This window comes from Conger conger, chromosome 17 (assembly GCF_963514075.1).
Source record: "Conger conger chromosome 17, fConCon1.1, whole genome shotgun sequence".
In the NCBI taxonomy this organism is placed as follows: Eukaryota; Metazoa; Chordata; class Actinopteri; order Anguilliformes; family Congridae; genus Conger; species Conger conger.
In genome coordinates, this window is record NC_083776.1 from 25,685,506 (window position 1) to 25,699,128 (window position 13,623).

Below are 13,623 nucleotides of genomic sequence, written 5' to 3' on the forward strand. Positions count from 1 at the left end.
CAAAAGGACACATGGAAAGTAAATTATATTATGGGCCTTATGACTTTTGCTTACTAAAGTAGACAACATTTTTTTACATGTCATGAGGCCCATAATATAATTCAGTTTCCATGTGTCCTTTTGGAGTCTTCAAATATTCTTTTTGGAAAAATGCCTTGACATAGCGTAGAAAAAACAATGCAGAATGCTCATTTTTGGTGGTCGTAAAACATAAAATATTTCAGTTGTGTTTGAGCTTCTGTAACTTTGCTGATTACTGAATTAGTAATACTTTAGTAATTCTAACTCTTGGTAAACAAACCCCAAAGGGTTACCTTTCAGAAGACGCTGGGATTATGCCTGTAGTCAAAAGGGGTCAAGAATAGTTGCCATTTTATTTTGTGTATGTCATTTTCAAGCTTGTGTAAAAAAAAAAGGGGTGATGCAGGTTTGGGACTACATATGAAAATTTGCTCATTAGCTAACTCTGGCACATTTACATTAATGTGGAAACTGAAAATGTTGATTCATTTACACTGTCCCTGATTAATAATAGTACAAAATATCATGATATATATTTATGCATCACATTTCAACATAATTGTGAAATCATTTTCCAAAATATTGTAAGTTTATTTACTTCTTGGAAAGATAAGGCAGTATAAACATAATGTTGAGGTTGTTTGAAAGTAGCACATGAGGACATATAGTCCGTAAGTAATTGGACAGTGGTACAATTTCTGTTCTTTTGGGCCTGTACTCCAGCATATTGGATTTGAAATTAAATCAATAATATGCACGTTAATCTGCTGACTGTAATTTGAGGGTAATTGCATCGATATTGGGTGCCCCGTGTCAGAATGACATCCATTTTTATACGTATTCCTACCATTTTTGAGGACCAACAGTAATTAGACAGTTGGCTTCGCAGTTATTTATGATTAGACGTGTATTCAGTTGCTTCCTTCGAAATCATTATGAGACAGCCCGACAAGTGTTCGCAAGGGGCGCATAATCTTACAAGTCCGGTAGGACCAGTTTCATAACACACGACTTTTCTCTCCGGAGTCAAAATACAGGGAACACGGCGTGGACAACGCAACCACGAAGAGAATGGCGCGATCAGCTAAGGTCGAATTTATTCCATTATAACCGATTCTGTGGTAGATAATATACGTATTCCCATGCAGTAGTTCATTCATGCAGATAATTCAAACATACTCATGCAAAACCTTTTATATTAGCTGGCTAGGGAGCCGATTCGGTTAGCTAACTTGGCTAATTTAGTTAACTAATTACTCTCGACACTGAAGTTCGCTAGTATGCAGTAATGTATTTATTCGATTTATGGTTTTCTGCAACTTTTTGCTTGCTAAGTGATACCAAACGAACACGTTAAACGCATATTCAGCCAACTGTTTGTCGCAAATCGGCTTGATAATGACTGCGTTTCAAGCTGGCGAGCTAGCTTTTTCTGCCTAGTTTGTTGAGAAACAATATGCCCGTGTTGTAGTGATGGATAGCTAACAAATTAGCTCCACTGTAAATTGAAGTTTGAATTTCGTGGTACTTAATAGTTTTCGCTGTCATTTATTTTATAGTCTAGAAAGGTAACTAGCCATAATGCACTTCGATTGTGATTTAAGTTCGCCTATATGCAGATGACATGAACCGACATGTTCCTAACCGCCCCCTGAACTTCGGCTTAGCCTACTAGCTAGCTCAATTCTGCCATCTCCTGGAGATTCATTACTAGGTTTGAGAGTCTGGCAGGTAGGGAGAGCGAGGCAGCTACCGTTGCTTCTGTGTTGGTTCATGAAAGACTATTAAAATACATTTCTCAGAACATTGTCTTGCAGTGTAATATCTATTGCGGGACTGTGGCTTCTAATTATACATTACTTTCCTGGAGGACACAAAAGAATTTCCTTGGAACTTGACTGTTAAAAGTTTCTCACAGTCCTGGCCATGGTGTGTTTGCATAGAACCTAAAATGTCTCTTTGCGTCTGCAGTCAGCGTTGGTGCTGTGCATGGATGTGGGCTTTTCCATGAGCAACTCTCCGCCTGGCCAAGAGGCCCCCTTTGACCAAGCCAAGAAGGTCATCCAAAAGTTTGTACAGCGTCAGGTGAGGATGCTTTCTCTTCAAACCAGCTGAATTTTATGAGCAACAATAACCTGTTACCTCAGAAACATACAGTGAATGACCCTTCTGCTTCACACAGGTGTTTGCAGAGAACAAGGATGAACTTGGCTTGGTGCTCTTTGGCACAGACGACACCAAAAACTCTCTGGCTGGCGACGGTCAGTACCAGAACATCTTTGTGCACCGCCATCTAATGATGCCAGATTTTGAGCTGTTGGAGGACATCCAGAACCAAGTCCAGCCTGGGAGCCAGCAGGCCGACTGTATCCTTCACTTTCCGGAATCTTCTTCAGAAGTCCTGCAGAAATAAATGATACTGTAATTCAGGTGGCATTTGTTTCTGAGATGCAGTTGATCTGTGTAAAATGTAGATTTCATTTTCATTTGTCAGATAGATTTGTCAAGGATAATCTGTGGTTAAATGCAGTATTTGATTGGATTTTCTTTGCATCAATCACTGCTCTTTGAAAAGTTTATTCCTTGACAGTAACTTAACCTAGGGTTGGATGCCCTTGTTGTGTGCATGGACCTCTTGCAGAAGGAGACATTGTAAGAGTCCTTTACACCAGTGATCCCCAACCATAATTATGGTGGGAGCCCCATTTTGAGAGGACAGCATTATTGTGATGCCATCTATATAGCGCACACATGTGGAAAGTCCATGGGTTATGAAGTAAAAGTCCTGTCATATTTTTCTTCCACTCATGAACCCATCCAGCTAATTTTACTAGAATAATTGTGCTAGTTGGCAAATCCAGGTGATTGGAAGAAAACACTGGACAGGATTTTCCACCTGTGATATCACATTGATTTGAACAATGATGTAATATCATTGAGCTGCATGTGATTTTTGTGATACTGGTTGGCCATTGATGTTTTACACACCAATTAACATAAACAAGTGATTAGTCAAAAGAAGCAGTGCTTATTGCATGTTAAAAGTCTGTGTAAAACACAACACTGCATAATGTGTTTGGAATGGTAAGGGTTGGAATAATGTGCATAGCTTAAATTCTGTTTAGTATGCTGAGCCATGAACAAATGTGTGTGTGGAAGACAGAAGGCCGGTTTTCAATGGGGTGGAGGAGGGGATGCCAGCAGTGTGGAAGACAAGGGAATGCTCTCTCCATTACAGGAAATCTGCATGGATGTGGTCCTCGTTTATATGTCCCTAAACACAGAGTAGTGAGATGGATGATGGTATCATATACCTGCGTCTATCAACAAACCCAAAGCGTCTCAACATTTCAGGCCTCAGCAGTGTCCTTTTGTGTAACCTGTACGTTTCATCTTCAGATTAAACATCTTTGTGTATCTCTCTGTGTGTAATCACTCTTTAGGGGGAAGAAGTACGACCGGCTCAACATCGCCCTCCTGACTGACCTTTGCTCCCAGACTAGCGTTGACCAGCTGGACAAAATCATCGCCAACATGAAGAGGGCAGGCATCACCCTGCAGTTCTTGTATGTGTGCTGTTTTTTTTCCTGAATTCACCTTTGCCCTCTGCTGAGTTTTGGCCTTTTAACATGTACTTCTGTGAGAAAATGTGAGCCATTTTTGCATTTCCCTCCTCTGGACACAGAGCTCCCTTCAGTGGCTCCTTTTGAATTTGGAATGGGTGAAACCTTAATTCTATTGTGTGACGCGTATATTACCTGCCTTGCTTTGGAGGGGTATGGCTTTTATGGTTGTCCATTTCTACAGGTAGATAATCATTGAAGTATGTCATTTTAAGCATCTCACTCACCCTTTTTGGCTCCTTAACCACTAAATGAACTCTTGCCTTCAACATCTCGGCTCAGTCTGAAAGCGTATCTGACACGATGTAGAACAGACTCTGACCTTTCTCCTCTAGTCTGCCCTTCCCAGTGGGTGAGGAGGAAGATGAGGATGATGATGATGAGGAGGGGGGTGGACAGACTTCGCGGCGCCCCCCCTACGGGGGAAAGGGTCTGACGAGGGAGCAGCAGCACGGGGTGGAGTTGGTGCGGAAGATCAGGACCTCTCTGGATGAGGAGGGGAACCTGGATGAGGTCTATGCCTTCAGGTTTGTGCTGCAGGGTGAACAGGCTTTTCAGTCAGGACCTTTAACCCGTCAAGGTGTAAGATCACAAATTTGTAATTAGAATGTTTGTTGCTTTACTCATGCTGATGGAGCAATCCCTACTGATGATTGACAGCAATGGTGTTCCAGAATACTGGGGGGAAAAAAATAAAAATAAAACTCTTCTAAGGGTTAATATCAGATCCGTTACGTATTCTGTGCTGCTATTAGTTAACAGTATTATCGTGTGGAATTTTATTATGATCATATTGTTGAGCTGTGTTTCCTCATGTGCCTGCAGCGATGCCATCGAGAAGCTAACCATGTTCAAACGAATTGAAAGGAGGCCTATGGGGTGGCCGTGTCAGCTAACCATAGGCGACACTCTGTCCATCCGCATCGTGGGATACAAAGCAGTGAGCATTCTAGCATTTCACTTAAATACTGCACATATTTATCTTTTTCATTTTCATCTGTGCTTCATGAACACATTCTGGAGTAATTACACAGGTGTTGAGTAACTTGATGTGGTGCAAGTCTGGAAAAAGTGCATTTAATTGTATGTACCATGATTAAGCCATGGCCAGTTAGTGAATTTGGGCCGTCTTTCTCTCTCTGTCTCTCTGCTTTCTCCCTCCCTCCCTCCCTCTCAGGTGACAGAAGAGAAAATTAAGAAGAGCTGGGCCATAGTGGACGCTGAAACTCACCAGAAAGATGACGTGAAAAGAGAGACCGTCTACTGCCTGGATGACGACAACGAGACGGAGGTGACCAAGGAAGATACCATCCAGGGTGAGTCACATCCATGCACAAGTGAAAGTGACCATTTCCTGCTGCTAGACCTTGACTGAAGTTAACCACGTCTGGTTCTATCCGCTTGCTGAGGAAGGAATGGAGGACTCAGTTTCAGTCGATAGGACTGGGGGAGGGTGAGGGCTGAAACGCCCACTCCGCTGACAGCGGCTCTTCCGTCTGCAGGATTCCGTTACGGGAGTGACATCGTGCCCTTCTCCAAGGTGGACCAGGAGCAGATGAAGTACAAGTCTGATGGGAAATGCTTTTCAGTGCTGGGCTTCTCCAAACAGGAACAGGTACTGCAACTGTCCACAGCAGTTAGACAGTGAGGGACAAAGCCGTTTACTGCTGTTAGGAGGGGGCTGTTTTGTCCCACCAAAGTCCAAAATGCTCATGGACTTTCATGGGATAGTAATTGGGCTTGTGAGTGGCTCACAAGACACTTGATTGGAGTGCCTTGCCTATGTGAAAACCAACCCAATACAAGGTTTTTGATTTTGGATCTTCAAAACTTATACAATTTTTTTTTATTCAAAAGTAATTGACATGCTTTTTATTCTGTACTTCCCTGGTGTAGATTAAGAGATACCAGTTCATGGGCTCCCAGGTCATCAAGGTGTTTGCCCCCAAAGATGACGAGGTGAGACTAGAAAACAAGTCAAAAAGGCTTTCTTTCTTTATTAAACCTTTACTTAAACTTGAACTGTTTCAGATAAAAAAAAAAATATATATTTCTAAAGCAAGACACAACAGACAGCCGTGCAGTAATACACAGAGGAAACCTGTAGGCCTGTGTCAGTTATTCAGGCCTTCAGAACATTGTGTCCTACAGTGTAAAGCCGTTAGTGTTGAGAGTGTGCATGAGTAAACTCACTCACTGAGCCCCCGGTCCTGTCAGCATGCGGGTGTGGCTCTGTCTGCGCTGATCCGTGCTCTGGACCAGCTGAAGATGGTGGCCATCGTCCGCTACGCCTACGACCGCCGGAGCAACCCCCAAGTGGGCGCCGCGTTCCCGTGCATCAAGGAGAAGTACGAGGTGGGCTCAGTTACGATTTACTTCCTCTCTCTCAAACAGCGGCAGAAATATGTTTGTCTTGGTGCAGTTTCGAGCACAGTGAAGATTTTTCCTGTTGGCAAATACTGGTGGAAACTCTGAACTTTCCTTGGGTGGAGATTACCAGCTCCATTCATATGGAACAGTCCAGTGGGTCCCCCTCTCAAGTATCATCAGAACATAACCACAGTCATTCTGGCGCCATGTGCAGCCTTTCAGTGGCCCATCCTTCTGTGCTTTCCACTGGAGGCACTGGAGTCGGCACCGGGGGGGGGGGGAGCATCTCAGAGAGCAGGGCTTATGTGACACTTCTCAGTGCTTCTGGGGCAGTTTCAAAGCCATTGATACAGCCTTTCTCCCTGCTGGGTTAAAGGAAGCAGTTTGTAAGTTTTGATAACCCAGCACTGGTATTCTGACTGTGCTGGATTGTAGGAAAGATGTTGCCTGGTATTACTGTAGCATGTACTAAGGATGGGCAGATGAATGACATCATCATATATCAGTGATGACCGGAACCATTTATCCGTTTATCTGTGCTCAAGTGATATGCCTAGCAAATTCGCTTATTACATTTGTTGTTGCACCTCTACAACAAATGTAATTGTAAATACGTGTAAGTAATATTCATGTTATTTAAAAACTAGCACCCAGTTCTGTGTTATAGAAAAGCTGTTAGGTGCTGTATATGAATGTGACCCCTTATGCAGTTGGCCTTGCCTTGTGTGTCCCCAGTGTCTCATGTATGTCCAGCTGCCCTACCTTGAGGATCTCAGACAGTTTCTCTTCCCTTCTCTGGAGAACAAGAAATTTGCACCCTCTGGTATGTAGCAAAAACAACTACTGTTGGCTTTGAGCAATGTATATGTTAGGTCATCCCCTTGGAGTTTTGTGTAGAAGTTAAGGGAGTCTTTATGGAATGTGATGCAGAAGTTAAGGGTGTGTTTTGGGAACGTTGCAGAGAAGTTAAGGGAGCGTTTGAGGAATGTGATGAAGTGGTTAAGGGAGTACTTGGCAAACATTGCACATAAGTTAAGGAAGTGTGAGAGGAACGTGGTGTAGAAGTTAATGGATTGTGCCATTCCAGAGGAGCAGCTGTCTGCAGTGGACTCGCTCATTGACTCCATGATGCTGGTGGAAGAGACTGAAGATGGAGACACGGTGGACACCTTTAAGGTCAACCAGATCCCCAACCCCCAGTTCCAAAGGCTCTTCCAGGTATAGCCAGGATTCCAGCCAGTGCTGCTCCCTCCTCTCTTCTTCTTGTGTCCCCGGGTCCTCCCGTACGGCCCGTCTCATTGCGCCCCTCCCTCCGCAGTGCCTGCACCATCGGGCGGTGAGCCCGGGCACGCCCCTGCCCCAGACAGAGCCGTGGCTGCGGGCTGCTCTGGAGCGCCCCCTGGCGGTGGAGACTCGCTGTCAGGCCACGCTGCAGGAGGTGCAGAAACGGTTCCCGCTCAAGGAGGTTGCGCGCAAAAAGGAGCTGAAGACCAGTGTGGACATTTTCGGCAAGAGGTACGACCCGGTAGCCTGTTGCAGGGGGGCAGGCGGCAGAAGGGCTTGTCCATTAGGGCCTTGGACCTTTGACCGGAGTGATTTTTCATTCTTCAAATCCTCTGTGGGGAGCCATTGCTGTGCTGCCATCAGGAATGCTCCACATAAATAGTGTGTTTGGATATCGCAGCGAGGGATAAAATAAGGTCCTCTGTGGGCTTTGGTGTTTAGATACCAGGGCGGGGGGGGGGGGGATTCTTGTTGAGACCCATTCGGTTCCTGCCGAACCCCTTGGTGAGCATTCGGATTCCAGAGTGAGGGGTGAATTTCTCCAGAACGTTCTGTACGAGAGCTGAGGCTACTCTGAAAGCACAGGCACTGGGTTTAGGGGTGACCTCGAATGTGCACCAGGAACCAGCTCTCTCTCTCTCTGCAGCGAGGACGGAGCCTCAGACCCCAAGAAGGCCAAGCAGGATGAGGATGAGGAGGAGTACAACTTGAGCAAGATCTCCACTGGCTCCATTACAAGCGTGAGTGGTTGGCGAAATGAACCCCTTTTGAAGGTTTTCTGGAATCTTCTTTTTTTTCCCCATTGCTTAGAATTACCAGTGATTGTTACATCAGCCTTACATCAGAATGTTCAGTTCAAAACACTCTAATCGCATATTGATCTCTCACCGTTAAAGGGTAATGGCTGTTCTCCTGTAACGTTAACCTTAGCACACACCTGTCCAAACGAATTGTGTAAAGGGTGTTTCCCCCCCGCTGAGGTGTCCAACTGCATCCCCTCTTCTAGGTGGGCAGTGTGAATCCCGCCAGAGACTTCTGCACCATGGTCCGGGAGAAGACCCTGCCCTTCGACCAGGGTGAGGATCAGGGGACAGGGGTTGGAGTCTGAACCCTTTTTAGGGGTGGAGTGTAGCGGGCAGGGGAACCCTTGCTGGGTGATAATCCTGGAAGCACAATGGTTCGCTTCTTCAAGGGGCAATGCTCATAGTCAATTTCGACGTGCAGCTTTCAGGTAATTCAGTCAGTCACATGGCTGCATGCTGTTTTCTAATTACATGAAGCATTGCAACTGCGTGGTGCGGTGGCTCACGGCTAAAGCATCAGGAGCACACCTGCCAGACCCGCGCTCACCAGGGAGCGGCATAATTGGCTCGCTGCGCCGAGGGTGGGGGGAGGGACTCGGCAGGGGCTGTAGAATCGGCGTATGCAACAGCGCCCTGATCGCCTCAGAGTCCCGGTCAGGGCGTCTGAGACGATGCAGCCTGTAGAAGGCACGTCGTTATCTAGATTGCTAGAGAACGCTGGGGGACTGGGTCATAGCGGCGTATGCTCAGCTAACATGGGCGATTCGAATAGGTAAGGTACAATTGGCTACCAAATTTGGAGAGAAATGGGGAAAAATTGGAAACAAATAAAAACATTTATAAAAAAAGTGGCCTTTGGGAAAGGCATAAAAGTCAAATGAATGAAGATAATGAAGCGATTAAATGAGAAACTGTTGTTGGGGGAGGGGAAGTGCAAGCAGACTCATTCCAATTGCTTATTTTTCTCCTGTTTTCTTTTACTTGCTCCTGGTCCAGAAATCAATTGAGGTCTGCCATCTTTAAGGACATCTTTAAGGGTTAGATGCTCCTTCTTGGAGCTAGACATAGAAGTTATGAACTCTTTCAGTTGAGGAAGAAAGTACTTTGCTGAAGTATTTTTTTCAGAAAGCCTGAGTAAAGGATGGACCTGTGAGTAAAGGATGGACCTGTGAGTAAAGGAGGGACCTGTGAGTAAAGGAGGGACCTGTGGGTAAAGGAGGGACCTGTGGGTAAAGGAGGGACCTGTGGGTAAAGGATGGACCTGTGGGTAAAGGAGGGACCTGTGGGTAAAGGAGGGACCTGTGGGTCCACCTCTCCCCGTCTGCCATGCTTCTGCCATGTCTGTAACTGCCGTGGCTTCTAACTCACCTTTGAAGGAGCAAGGACATTTAATTTGCCTAATTCACATTTTCTTGATTTCCTCGTCTTCATTCCTTTTCTTGCCGCTTTTCCTAGCCTCTCCCGATGGGTGGAGGTAGGAGTGGCAAGAAATGGCAGGGAAAATTAGAAAAGATTAGAAAAATAATGAGAGTGAGCCCCAGGACTTGCCTTTGGATCCTCTGGATTTCGCATAGGCATAGGTGAACCTCATTGTACTTGATTGTCATTGATTAGCTGCACTGCTGGGAATTTGGCCTGAACTCTAGCTGTGGGCTCGCTCTATCTCTCACACTCTCTCTCACACTCTGTCTCAGCGGTTGCTTAAGTCTCCTGCTCTCTGTCCACTGCAGTCTGCCAGCAGCTGATCAGCAGGATTGAGCAGCTTCTGCCCAGTAAGAGCATTCCCTACAACATAAAGTGCCTGGAATGCATCCGAGCCTTCAGAGAGCAGTCCATAAAGGTAGGAACAGGCCAGTCTCAGCTAAGAAGATGCGCTCCCTGTCCTGTTCTCTTTGGGAATATTTGTTAAATAAAAATGCTGTTGGCTGTGATCTGCTTGTTGGGTTGCACATGAACCGTCTGCTGCAGACTCATCTTTGCACAAGCCCAGCCTGTTTACTGGTGATGAATATATCCGTCGTTAGTAAAAGGTTTTCATGTTACTGGTTGGGCATTTCCAGTTCAGTTAGATTAAATTATATTATGTAGGTGCTTTATTTGCTATGGAGCCCTTCTAGATAGCCAAGTAAAAAAAGAAAAGAAAAAATAATTCTACTTAAATGCAGAGAACTGGAATCCTTACCCTCAGTTTTGCAAACCGTCCTCACTGTTTGCCAATCTGTATCCTCAGTTTTGGCAAGCTAACCCGAACACATGGATTGCAAAGTAGGTAAAGGTCAGTTTTTTTGAGAGTAGGGGTCAGTTTTTTGTTTTAGTTTTTTCTAGGGGGGCTATTTTTTGTTGTAATTACCATTGCAGAAGCCCCAGAAAGTCTGTCATTCACCACCAGGGGGCGCAACCGCTATAGATGAAGGTAGATGAGATGCTATAATGGTGTATGATCGAATACAGTGTGTAAGGCCAGGCATAGTAGTGTGTGATTAGAGAGCACTGTACATAAAGCCAGTGTAGTCGCAGATCATGCTTTATAGTTAAAGGTTCAATAGGTAAGATTTTCATGTTAAAACATTGTTACAACACCATTGTAAATCCCTTCCTATCATTGAAAAAGGCTCACTGACATGTTGACTCACCCTTTGCCTGTGTTTATTGTCCTTAAATTCAGGTTTTAAAATATACACTTGACGGACCGACACTGTACCAAAACATTGTATGAATGTAGAATAATTCAAGGTCATTGGTTGAAAATTGGTTCTAATTGCCACAGCCAATGGCGTTTCAACGTCAGCGCGTTTGCAGAGAAAGGGGAGGGATAAACAGTGTTGTGGTTTAAAGGAGCTTATTGCTGCTATTCCTCTCTTGACTGTTAGAAGTCTGAAATGACCTGTTGTACCTTTAATTGAGGTGTAGTATTGAGGTGTATTATTGTGCAGTGACTTGCGGGGTGTGATGTCTCCCTTGTGCTCTGGCAGCTTGGGAACGCGGAGCTGTATAACAGCTATCTGTCATCTCTGAAGAGGAGCGTGCCCACCAGGGGGCTGGAGGACTTCTGGGATATGCTTGTGCAAGGTATGATGGGAGTTATTGGCAGCTCAACCTTTGTTGGCGAAATCCTGCTACTCTGTTGCGCAGGGACTAGAATCGTGTTGTTTTTCAGTAGATTTGCTGTTTGTTTGCAGAGTCCCTAACGCTCATCAGCACAGAAGAAACCACAGGAAGTACGGTGTCCAGGCAGGAGGCCAAAGAGGTGACCTTTCCCTTCGATTTCCTGTTTACTGCAGGCTATTAAACCCATTTACATTTTCCCAGACACTCATCTACAGTGGGCTATTATGTTAACGACAGTTTTTTTTGCAGCGTGAAGACCTCCACATTGCAATACCAGGCAGAGGCCATTTGGCCAGTTCATACCCCTATGCCTGGTAGTTACTAACTGACGGGACCATCTTGTGTTTTTTGTAGTTCATGGCCGCTGTGAAGCAGGAGGAGCCAGAGCCAGAGCCAGAGCCAGGGGTAGATGATGTGGATGACTTGGTACGTATACACACTGCAACGAAAACCTCTCTTGTAATGGGACTTAAGACTTATTTTTCTTAAGTACCAAATATTAGCCTGTTTGCTGTTTGCATACATGAACATGTCTTACCCCATTGGCAAATGATCAAATGAAACCTATATTTTATTTAACAAACAAGTAATAGAAATAAGTCTAAGACTAAAATACTTGTTGAGATTAGCAATAGTAAAAATACATTTTAGCCCTTTCAGTCTTGTCTTGCTGTTTAACGCTTGCCTTTTTGCATTTACGGTAATGAAGAGCTTCATAAGGTGTATAGTGCTAAGGCGCATGTTATTTAGGGTCTGTGTGTATCTGGCGTGTTCATTGCTGGGGTTTGACTGTGTATTTGTCAGTGGCTCTCGACCCACATGTCTGTGTGTGGTATGTAAACTTGACAGTGTGTCCTGATCCACATTTACCCCACTCTGCTCTCCTGACAGTTTGACATGATGTGAGATGGAGAATGTTCTGGAAGGGGGTCGAGATTGACGGTGCGAACATGGCTGATCAAGAAGAAAGCAATGGAACATTGCTAGAACAATAGTACCAAGGAGTCGCAAGAGCTAACTGGGGTTGTGCAGCACAAATTGGGAATGTCCATTTTATGTAGTTGTGCTCTGTATGTTTCTCTAATATCAGTGTTCCAATGTGTGCTGTTTTGTGTGGACAGCTGGACTTCCATTCTCCAGTTAGCTCCCAACCAGACAGGTTAACTTTTGTAATATTTGGAATCGGTGCAGAAGTGTGTGAAGGGTGTGGATATAAAGTGCTTTTCACAGATGTACCCCTGCTCTTATTTGGTGCCATTCTCCTGATGCCAGGACTGTACGATTTGAGCCTGTTTTCAACCCCATCCTGCTATCGCCTGATTGCCCCGAACATCATGATGCACTGGTGGACAATTGGATGAATTTCTGATATGTCAGACATTTTAGAGCCCTTTAATGTGGTTTCAGCAGAATCGCAACCAGACTTCCCAGTGCTCAGCGAGTGTATTTGGGGCATCTTATAATGTTTTGTTCATGATATGCAAATAACATGGAAATATATTGCATGTTCGTCACTGTAGGTGATTGCTCCTCGGAGAGGGTAGTGCCATAATAGATTCTGGATGACACTGAAAGAAGTTAATGTTAGAGTCAGATAAAAAATAATTTCTGAATAATTACTAGCATCATTTCTTATTTATATACTCAAGAAACAAATGGTTTTGTTATCCAAAAATCCAAATTCCATTTCCAATGCTTTGATAGGCAAACATACATCATGGTAGGACACAATTCCTCTACATCTGTATGCTATGGATATCTAATTGCTTCTTTATACAAAACTATGTTTGGGCCTAACTCTCCAACCCACAGTGAGTCAGAGGGAAGTTTTCTAAAATGTGCAGTGAATAGGCAGTTGCAAAATGTTAAACTTTGGAAGTACAACGGGGAGTTCAAGATCTAAAAAATGGCCCTATAGTTGTGAATGTCTGAATACTTAAACTGCTTTGTAAGGACAATGTCTGGCTCTTGCAGTGAGTGAGTATTTTTAGATGACCAACATGGTTTTGGAACAGAAAAGCTGTTTGTGAATGATGTTACTGTAGGTCTTAAGATGGATTTGATTTGACCCAGGCTTCACTTAACTGTAGACCTCCCCACTCCCCGAACATTGACTAGTAACATATAGAACACGTGTGGGACAAACACGCTGCCAGTGAACTCTGAAAGCACTAACATCTTACAATGAAGTATTGGTCTCTCACACTAGGATTCTTCCTAACCATGGACTTTGCATGCATGATTGACTTGCATCGTAAGCAATATGTTCTAGTGTTTTAGGCCTCCTAAAATGTATATTATATTTGTATAATGTAACAGCAGTGTTTTCTGCATGAAGCAGGCTCTTGAGGCACACAGACGTCACTTGGTGCCAAGGTATCTACATATTAAGAAAATCAACCAAGTTGCTTTAG

General features: G+C 44.4%; 1 protein-coding gene across 2 annotated transcripts; it reads left to right on the top strand.

The window, feature by feature from the left end:
- The first annotated feature begins 961 nt into the window (after positions 1-961).
- On the top strand, positions 962-12,825 carry xrcc5 (X-ray repair complementing defective repair in Chinese hamster cells 5). Of its 2 annotated transcripts, XM_061226282.1 has the most exons (21): positions 962-1,110; positions 1,993-2,106; positions 2,204-2,387; positions 2,625-2,673; positions 3,465-3,587; positions 3,980-4,171; positions 4,470-4,584; positions 4,822-4,960; positions 5,147-5,259; positions 5,541-5,603; positions 5,862-5,999; positions 6,750-6,837; positions 7,102-7,232; positions 7,333-7,529; positions 7,945-8,038; positions 8,305-8,374; positions 9,832-9,941; positions 11,074-11,170; positions 11,281-11,348; positions 11,564-11,635; positions 12,101-12,825. In XM_061226282.1, the coding sequence occupies exons 1-21, from the start codon at positions 1,093-1,095 to the stop codon at positions 12,113-12,115; spliced, it is 2,190 nt and encodes a 729-aa protein (XP_061082266.1). In that variant the 5' UTR covers positions 962-1,092; the 3' UTR covers positions 12,116-12,825. The 2 variants fall into 2 exon arrangements, with proteins under 2 accessions (XP_061082266.1, XP_061082268.1); XM_061226284.1 differs by lacking the exon at positions 11,281-11,348.
- Positions 12,826-13,623: the final 798 nt, after the last annotated feature.

Coding starts and splice junctions, on each gene's coding strand:
- xrcc5 (XM_061226282.1), top strand. Junction 5,260..5,540: donor GCTTCTCCAAACAGGAACAG/GTACTGCAACTG, acceptor TCCCTGGTGTAG/ATTAAGAGATACCAGTTCAT. Junction 6,838..7,101: donor CAAGAAATTTGCACCCTCTG/GTATGTAGCAAA, acceptor GTGCCATTCCAG/AGGAGCAGCTGTCTGCAGTG.